Source organism: Argentina silus (genome assembly GCF_951799395.1).
Source record: "Argentina silus genome assembly, chromosome: 3".
Lineage (NCBI taxonomy): Eukaryota > Metazoa > Chordata > Actinopteri > Argentiniformes > Argentinidae > Argentina > Argentina silus.
In genome coordinates this window covers 5,975,462-5,985,461 of record NC_139657.1, presented here as the reverse complement: position 1 = coordinate 5,985,461, position 10,000 = coordinate 5,975,462, and the positions used below count along the sequence as shown (strand labels likewise).

General features: G+C 48.6%; 2 protein-coding genes across 3 annotated transcripts in view; both read right to left on the bottom strand.

The window, feature by feature from the left end:
- prkd2 (protein kinase D2) overlaps positions 1-7,720 on the bottom strand; it is a 35,032-nt gene extending 27,312 nt beyond the window's left edge. For both annotated transcript variants that reach the window (XM_083667331.1, XM_083667332.1), the window contains exon 1: positions 6,723-7,720. In XM_083667331.1, coding sequence (XP_083523457.1) covers positions 6,723-7,052 — 330 coding nt within the window. In that variant the 5' untranslated portion in view covers positions 7,053-7,720. The remainder of the gene's footprint in view (positions 1-6,722) is intronic.
- Positions 7,721-9,765: 2,045 nt separating this feature from the next.
- The window catches only part of strn4 (striatin, calmodulin binding protein 4), a 19,873-nt gene continuing 19,638 nt past the window's right edge, over positions 9,766-10,000 (bottom strand). The window contains exon 18 of the mRNA XM_083667106.1: positions 9,766-10,000. This exon is cut by the window's right edge and continues 3,484 nt beyond it. The gene's annotated coding sequence lies outside the window, so the exon portion shown is untranslated.

Here is a 10,000-nt window from a genome sequence, read left to right as displayed (position 1 = left end):
CTCTTTGCTCTGTCTCCACTGCCAGAGTCCTCTCCGCCTGATGTCATGTGTTTACCTACTGAGGTAACATCTCTAGCCACCCACCCACACCCACAACCCCCCCCCCTCTCCCACACACACACACACACACACACACACACAGCTAACCCCTCACCCACCCCCACATTCCCTCCCACCTCAGTCCCTGCTGGGCCAGCCTGGCGGACACTCTCCCTCCCAATCCCCAGTTGCAGGGGTCTAGAGGCCTCATGGCGATCCCATCCAAGCAAACCTCACACTGGCCCATTGTCCCCCAGTCTTCCCCTAAACAGTCTGGGACTAAAACCCCCCACTCTAAAACCCTGCTCCCATCATTAACCTTATGGTGCTGCCAGCATAACATGCAGCAATATCCAGAATAACATGTATAACAGGGGAGGCCGGTGGAGGCAGAAATCAGAGGACGGGCTCATTGTAATGCATGGAATGGAACACACATGTTTGATGCCATGTCCTCTGATTTCTACCTCCACCGACCTCCACTGGTGTATAATATCTACATGTAACAGCTGATCAATCAGAGGCTCTTTAGTGTTGCCCTCAGATTCCCTCAAAGATTTCATTCAAAGATTCTCTCATACAAAATAAACAGCATTGGTGTTACTGAATCCTTCTGCTGTCCATGTGGACATCTCAGTCAGTAAATCTGTTTTTATGACAGTCACTGCAGTGGCAGCTTCATTTATGACATGCCTGTACCTCTAACCTTATTGCCCATATAGTGGCATGATAACCGTGTGTGTGTGTGTGCGTGTGTGTGTGTGTGTGTGTGTGTGTGTGGCAGTGGCAGTGGCAGTGGCAGTGGCAGTGGCAGTCACACTATCAAAGCACCCACAATCCTCTGTGTGTCCACTTCTGCCCCTGGTAACTGTTGCCACCTGTGACGTCATAAAAAAGGGCCGTCAGAAACACAACACACAGAGCTTTCCTCTGGTAAACATAAGGCTGCAACATTCATGACAGGAAAACCCTCTCAGGGTCTGCATCCCAAAACAAGTGGGGTGAGAGTTGCCGTAAAAACCTTGGTGAGAGTGTTGTCGTCACCCAAAGAGACAGAATGCAGTGGCTAGCTTGGAGAGCGACTAGCAGCGCATACGTGTGTGTGGGCCCGACCTTGATCTCTGAAACTTGCCCTGAAAGAGCCCTGTGTGTTCTCCTGCTTTGAAAATGAGAAGGAATTCCGCGAGTCTGTGAGTCCGACCAGCTGGTACGAATGCGTTGCAGAGTGACCTGCAACCAAATGCCGCTGCTTAAAATTGGATTACAGTAAAAAAAATAAAAAATAAAAAACGGCCCTTAACAAACACTAATCATTGGATTAGTATCATAAGGTCCCTCCGAATGGGTGGAGGAATGCAAGGGTCTGGAGTGAAAATGAAGAACAACTTGTGTGAAAATAGAAAACCGTAAAACGTATTTTTTCGTAGCCTGGGCGTTTATTTGCTTTCACCACGGAGCACACCCGCTCCACGCGTGTTGGAGACCCACGGTCATTCTGTTTCATCCCCACCACTTTTGGCCAATGGCTGCTCAAGCCTGGGTTTCGACAGAGCTGAATATATACCGTACTGGTACAAATACCAACCGACGTTATATCAACATTATTAGCCTACAATAAATCAGTCAAAACCAGATTCATCTTTGACACAGTATATGTGGTAATTTCTTATCATTTCCATACAAAGCTGCCGCTGTCAGACTGTAGAATACAGGTTATGTCCCAACGGTCGCTCGGAATCAAATGCTTCTCTCTCCCTCTCTGTCCTCTTTCTCCCTCCTCTCTCTCTCCCTTTCTCTCTCTCTCTCTCTCTCTCTCTCTCTCTCTCTCTCTCTCTCTCTCTCTCTCTCTCTCTCTCTCTCTCCCTCTCTCTCTCTCTCTCTCCCTCCCTGTCTCATTGACATTGTGGACATGATCGTGGTGGTGTTTTGAATAGTCAAATGGAGGAGCATACAGCCTAGTGAACACAGGGGCACCAGCCAGGAAACACCGGGCCGGTTCATGCAAAGCTGCTCCGCTATGATGCAAATGAACGACAGAGGAGGAGAGGAAGAGAGGGAGAGAGAGGAAGAGAGGGAGAGAGAGGAAGAGAGGAAGAGAAGGAGAGAGAGGAAGAGAGGAAGAGAGAGGAAGGGTGCAGGGGGTTTGGGATACGGAACTACTGCTACCATTGATATTTGACACCATTTCCTTTAGATTCAGGCTATGAGGTTGATTTACTGTATGTTTCAGGCTGCGCTGTCATCATACGGTTCCGGATATACGGTCAAGATACGGTATAGGCTGTGCAGTCTTCGTAGGGTTCAGAATATATGGTCACCACAGGGTTAAGGCTATGTGGTCACTGAGACCACTCATCTATTCAACCCTAGACTTGGAAAAAGTGTGTCTTATGTCACTGGGCAGCCATGCTGATGCTTGTCTGAGCCACAGTGTTAGTGTGCCTCTCTCTCTGTTTCACTAATGAATCACTAATGACTCAACTGATTCATCCACTAACAAAGGATTTGGAACGAATAAGCAGGGTCGGTAAACCAATATTCTGATCCCGAGGCACATACAATACATATCCAACATTAGAGGGTTTTTTCAAGTAGATCCAATCTATGAAATCAGATCAGTTCAGTAAGTGCAATACTTAGAGCCCTCATTTCCAACAGCATTGAATTGTACACTATGGTCTTCCAGGGGACAACAGACTGGGCCTTTATCAGCATCATCAGGTCTTAATGTTACACTACAGTACGTGCCTGTGTGTGTGTGTGTGTGTGTGTGTGTGTGTGTGTGTGTGTGTGTGTGTGTGTGTGTGAGAGAGAGAGAGAGCTACTGTAAACAGGAGGTGGTGTGTGTGTGATCACGTTTCCAGGCCCGGCTCCTCCAGGGAAAGAGAGATAAAGGCATGGCCCATTTCAGAACGGAGGTAGAAACAATGGCCAGGCCAGGGACTCTCAGCTGCAGCTGTGTGTGTGTGTGTGTGTGTGTGTGTGTGTGTGTGTGTGTGTGTGTGTGTGCTTGTGTGTGATATGGCCCACCTGCCCAACCCACTAGAGCTCTTCCTGTGTACAGTACAATTCCCCACTTCAGTCTCTCTAATTTCAATGACACTCCCTCACACTTTCATTTCCCCTCCACATAACAATCTCTCTCTCTCTCTGTCTGTCTGTCTGTCTGTCTGTCTGTCTGTCTGTCTGTCTGTCTGTCTCTCTCTCTGTCTCTCTCTCTGTCTCTCTGTCTCTCTCTCTCTCTCTCTCTCTGTCTCTCTCTCTCTCTCATCCGTCTGACCTTCCTACCCTCTCAGACTCAAACACAAACAACCAATAGTTCCAACATATGCATACATATACACTCAGTCACGCACGCAGCCATCATAACACACACACACACACTCACACACACTCACACACACTCACACACACACACACACACACACACACTCACACACACACACACACACACACACCCCCAATTAGTAACAGGATCAAACAGGTTGTTGGTCTGAGAGGTGAGGATCCATTAAACAGACACACCTCTTGGCAGAGGCAGACTTGACTAGGTGACAGGAAAGACTGAGGAACAGACATCCAGGCGACTGGAGCACGCACGCACGCACGCACACTCCCTACTCATCTTTTCAGCTGGGAACAATGAGGCTCTCCAGAGGGAATACAAAGACAAATTCTGCGCAAAATTCCCTGTGTGCAAGTAGGCTGTCTGTGTCACACACACACACACACACACACACACACACACACACACACACACACACACACACACACACACACACACAGATAGATAAGAGCCTCATTACCCCTTGCGTTCCAGTAAGAGGACAGGGGGACTTCTACCATAGCTAATTATGAAGACAGTCGCGAAAACCATATCAACTGTTGCTGATCCTTAACCCAAACCTAACCTGATTGGCTGGGAAGCCCATGTTAGCATCTGGCCGATGGGGAAGTAGGGTTATCTCCACAGCTATGAGTCATCATCATCATCATCATCACCCCACAGGGAGTGGCGGAGGGTTGATTAAAGCCACCATTGTTCAGAGACAATGAGGAGAGAAGAAATACAGAGTAGTAAGCAGTGAATAAGTAGTGAATTCCTCCTGCCTCTCCACCCATCCCTAGAGCAGGGGGCGGGGGCTGGGGAAAAGCCTGTCAGAAGAAGAGGGTGGGGTTGGTTGGGTGTAGGTGGATTGTGTGTGTGTGTGGGGGGGGGGGGGTTAGGGCACATCGCTCCCGGACTCGGAGAGAGGAAGAGGAAACAGGCCTTGTTTCCTCCCTCTTTATCCCTCGGACAATGGACGGGCCAACAGGGGAGGCTGGTGGAGGCAGGAATCGGAGGACGGGCTCAATGTAATGTGTGGAATGAAACGAGGAATGGTGTTAAACATGTGAGCTTTTTTTTTTTTCTCCCTCCACCAGCCTCCACTGTAGCAAGCAGGGACGGGAACAGGTAGAGGAGCGACGGAGGTAGGGGGGGGGGGAGGGGAGGGGAGGGAGGAGGAGGTGGAGGGGAAAGAGGGGGAGGAGAGAGGAGAGAGGGGAGAGGGAGAAGAGTGTAGAAGAGAGGAGAGAGGGGAGAGGGAGAAGAGTGGAGAGGAGAGGAGAGAGGGGGCAAGGACGAGAGAGGACAGAGAAAGGAAGGAGAGAGGGGGAGGAGGTAAGGAATAAGGAGAGAGGGGGAGGAGGTAAGGAATAAGGGGAGAGGAACAAAACAGTAGAACTGGGACTGCTCTGTCGTGGGTGAAGGGAGACAGACCTGGCTGCTGGACGGACTGGGATTGGGTTGGGGTAGGAGAGAGAGAGAGAGAGAGAGAGTGTATGCGTGTGTGTGTGTGTGTGTGTGTGTGTGTGTGTGTGTATGTGCGTGTGTGTGTGCGTGTGTGTGTTGCTACATACTGCAAGCTCTGAAATGAATGGAAAAATGTGTCAATGGAACACTGGTGCATAAACACGGAGCTGGAGCTGGAGCTGGGGTGACTCACCCTTTCTGAGGCGGATGGGAGAGCCGGTAGGACGCCCGGAGGGAATGATGGGGGAGAGAGAGCAACCGTGCCAAACACCCCTAACACACATACAGGACACACACACAAACACACACGCACACGCACACGCACACACACACACACACACACACACACACACACACACACACACACACACACACACTGGGCCAATCCTAAAATCCCCTAAATACAAAGCTCCTACCAGCCAGGCCAGGCCATGCTAGGGGGCTAGGCAGAGACAGTGGACAATGGAGAGCTTGTCCTGGCTAAAGGGGCTACTGACTGGTTTTATGGGACCAGAGTTCATAAAGAGGGGGCCAAGTCCAGGCCCTGCCTGCCTCGCCTGCCTGCATGCCTCCCTTGGAGTAACTGGCCCAAAACACTGACCTGACAGCACCGTTACAGATTTCTTCTTATTATCATTTGGTGAAATTGTCATTACACGCCATCAACTATCAGTATGTAAAATGTTCCAGCTTCTATAGAAGATCTAGCTGCTTTTCTGCCTGCCGCAATAAGACTGTACAACTCCTCCTCCGGCTGGCTCGATCAGGGTGATCAGAGTCAGGCTGGGGGATGTTAAATCATACTGGACTGTTATTACGATATATAATGTTTCAGATGTCTATTTTATTCACAGTTTATGCAAGGCCTAGCTAGCTGTGACGGTTGTAGTGTTTGCAGGTCCTATTCAGACATTCTTATTTCCAATAGGCATTGAGTATTGTAACGAACGGCGGGGCAGAGCAGCTTGCCTTAAGCGGGTATCGAACTCGCAACCTTCCGCTTACAAACCGGCCGCGCTAGCCACAACACCAAGAGAGTTAACTCCCTTGGCGGAGCTGCTAACGGGCCTTACACAGGGTCGTTACACTATCCCCTCCGTTCGGGAGAGCGTGCCCTCACGCTTCACTATACAAGTCTCTCACGTGGACACGCCTCTCCGATGGCCTCACGGGCGCCATCCCACTTCTGACACCAATGTAACGAACGGCGGGGCAGAGCAGCTTGCCTTAAGCGGGTATCGAACTCGCAACCTTCCGCTTACAAACCGGCCGCGCTAGCCACAACACCAAGAGAGTTAACTCCCTTGGCGGAGCTGCTAACGGGCCTTACACAGGGTCGTTACAGTATTCTCCATTTTACCATGTAATTACTAAATACTGTAAAATGAAGCGCAAGCAGTTGTTGATGCAAACCTTATGAGACACCTATGATGTGAGTTGAGCGATCAGCATTTTCATCACTAGATACCATGAAACCGTCTTGGATGAAACACTTGTGGTTGGTCAAAGTTGTGGGTTTATGAAACATGACTGAACACACTGTTCAGTGTGAGAACCAGTGGCACAGTAATTAGAGGGTTGCTTGTAGAACAGCCACAACCATAATTCATCATCTCAGTGACAGCTCAGACACAGATAGAGGAAAGAAGAATGACAGATTTTATCAAAAAAGCAGTGCTTTCCGATCTGATGCGGCATGATTTAAGCTCTTATCCACAATCAACAATTACACAACAGCTACAGAAACAAACATATCCCTCCAGCACAAACACAGACACACACAGACACACACAGACACACACATACACAGACAGACAGACAGACAGACAGACAGACAGACAGACAGACACACACACACACACACACACTTCATGAAGTGAAGTCTCACCTTGGTATCCACGATGGAGCAGGCAATCTGTTTGACGTAAGCTAGGTCAGCAGTTTGAGGCAGCAACACCGACTCCCTGGTCAGCCCGATCTGGATGATGAAGGATACCCCCGCTGGTGTAGGGGGCAGAGGGGACATGATGCCGGCCCCTCCAGGGATCGGCCCGGCCCCCAGGTCCAAAGGAGGGAAGCCGTGAGTAGGGGTGGGAGGCATGGCCACTGGGGTACCCTGCTGCATCACCACAGAGCCTGGGGGAGAAGGGCCCCCCGGGGGGAAGAAGACCTGCTGGGACAAGGGTCCCGACGACATGCAGGGGCTGGCGTTGGCCATGCCTGACAGCCACTGGCTTGGAGCTCACAACACACACACACACACACACACACTCTCTCTCTCTCTCTCTCTCTGTCAAATTCTCACAGAGTAGGAGTCTGGTTTGTGGACACGATGATCTGTGCACGGACACACACGCGCGCACACACCCACACCCACACCGACACAGGGATTCCTTACTCTTCTCTGTCCTGTGTCCACCCCTTCCCAGAGGAGCAAGGAAGAGATCCCTATCCAGGAAGTGGCGCTCCTTGCTTCCTCTCTTTCTCTCTTTCGTTTCTTTCACTCTCTTTCTCACTCTTTTAGTGATCCGTTCTCACACTTCTTCTTTCACTAGACAGGCCAGTGTGAGCAATGAGTGTGAGAAACTCTTAAAAGAGAGAGAAAAAAAACTGTCCCCCCTCCTCTCCTACCTTTCGTCCTCCTCCTCCTCCTCCACCCCCTCCTTACACTTCCTCCTCCCTCTCTTCTGAAGAAGTTGGTCTGCAGAGGAGAAAGTCCAAACTTTTACAGGGAGCTCTCAGAGGCAGGAGATGAAAAACAAAAACAACTCAAAGTTTGTTGTCCTGGTCTCCAGACTGAACAACAAAATGGCTTCCTTGAGCAGGAAACTGTGAGAGTCAGGGAGAGAGAGAGAGAGGCTGGTGGGGCTTTCTTTTACGAGTCTTGCCCTGTTTCAGTTTTTTCTGAAGAAAAGCAAGAGAGAGAGAGAGCTGTGCAAGAGTACCTCCCTCTCCCCCTCCCTCTCATTTCTGAACTTGCCACAGCCGAGGAGGACGCGAGATGACTGACACAGCTCTTGGCCAATCGGGCAAGAGAGCTCTGCATAAGCTGAATGCTCAGTGATGTCACAGCTCTCCCTCCCACTCCCTGGTCTCCTCCCAATTTAGCAGTCCCTCCCTCTCTGTGTCTCTCCTCCCTCTCTCTTTATATTGAGGTAATTTGTCTTGTTTACTCCTTCTCTCAGTAACACAGCCATGCAGGCTCTCCTTACATAGCCTGAGGGCTCTCTCTCTCTCTCTCTCTCTCTCTCTCTCTCTCTCTCTCTCTCTCTCTCTCTCTCTCTCTCTCTCTCTCTCTCTCTCTCTCTCTCTCTCTCTCTCTCTCTCTCTCTCTCTCTCTGCACAGGGACCTAGCTGTATGTATTCAATGAGGTGAAGTGTTCAAAACACTGCAGGTAAAACTGTAATTAATAGAGCTCATGTGACACCCTATTGTCCACATGACAGACACTTTTCTCCCTGTTTTACACACAGCACATTTCTATCCGGAACGTTCTATAACTTCTGAATGTTGAGCCAGGTGGTTTCTACCTTTCCCCCTTTCCAAAAACGTCATCACTTTTTTCTTCCCACTCTCTCTTTCTCTCTCTCTCTCTTTCTCTTGGCAGACAGACACCCTGACCACACCTACACAGTGTCATTCACGTTCACCTCAGCACACTTTAGTGGGAACCTGAATTCCACGGTAATGCACTTGGATAGAGGGAGTGGCTGTATGGGCTGGCTCCTGTGTCTAACGCAGCTACTACCGTGTAGTCATTAGGTGACTGGAATAATGAGTAGGAGTTCCCTAAAACGTGCCATCATTGCCGTCGTCATTTGGATTTGACAGCCGTAAGCTATGACGTTGCTACAAAGGAAAAGTGTCTATTTTCGGCCTGCGGGTGACTGGTGTTATCGCTGATCGGTTCACCCTTTCACTTTGATGACACTGAAGAACATAGCTCTTTATTTGTAAACATTGATCTTTGGCCTTTCGCGTAGTACTTATTGTGTCGTTACTCATTTTAGTTGTCCAGTACCAGTGTTCATTGTGTAGTATCATTAATATATATATATATATATATATATCGCAGTCCAGAACAGTTGATATAGCAGTAGAACATTTGAGGTATGTGTGTATAAGCCCAACTTAAGCTCTGGCCTTCATCCACCGTCCATCATTATCCCTTTGTCAATGACCTACTACAGTATGAACTAGTACATCTGAACGAGTCCTGACTGAGTGTTAACGTCCTTAGATACCACTAGGGGGCTATGTTTCTCTCAGATAGCATACTGCATACTGGACCGACTGGACCCTTGAAAATGGAATCAGCAGCACTTGTGTTGGCTATCTAATAGCCAGATCCCAGGGGAGAGTCATGTCTGTTCTAGACAATACATCTCTATGTTGCAGCCGCTGGATAAGCCAGAGATCAGACCACTGGATAATCGTGTGTTCTTCCCCTCCATTGGAGGGTGTTCAAACATGGGTTAGTTCTACATTGCCGCCCCACAGAGGGAACTAGGTGGATTTACAGCAGGCACTAGATCAGCCTGGGAAGGAGACAGGTTTTAGAGGTCTTTTTTGAAGATCTATATCTCCTACCTCCACCGATCAACTGATTTCCAGGTGTACTGCAGGTGGAGATAAAAGTGGCCTGTCTAGAGACAACCCATTGCCTCCTACTTCCTAGACACTTGGTGAAATACTATTTTGCTTGGACAATAAACGTGTTACTTGATATTCTTGTTATTCTACCAAGCCAGTTAGATAGAAAAGTAGCTTGTCCTTTCCTCACACACGTCATCGTGGTCATGTAGCGCTTTTCACTTTGCCACAAATTGCTTTGTATTGTAAGGGTCTAACTCACTGGATCCATAAGGATCACTAACCTGGATGCAAAATTGAGGTAACAAGTGAATAACACACACAAACAGCTCTTAACTCACTGTACAAAATCTTTCTTTTATTTTAATTTTTTGTTTGTTTTTCTTCCTTAATGACATACAACATGAGACCCGCAAAGTAAACAAAAACCAAAAGGAGAAAAGGAAAATGTCATTTGATACAAGCTAGAATGCAGTTCAAAAAATATATATAATAAAACAAAACTCAATAAAAAGCAGGTCTCTTATCCCTTGTAGTTAGAGGAAAATTGTTTGAATACAGCTTAATATGAT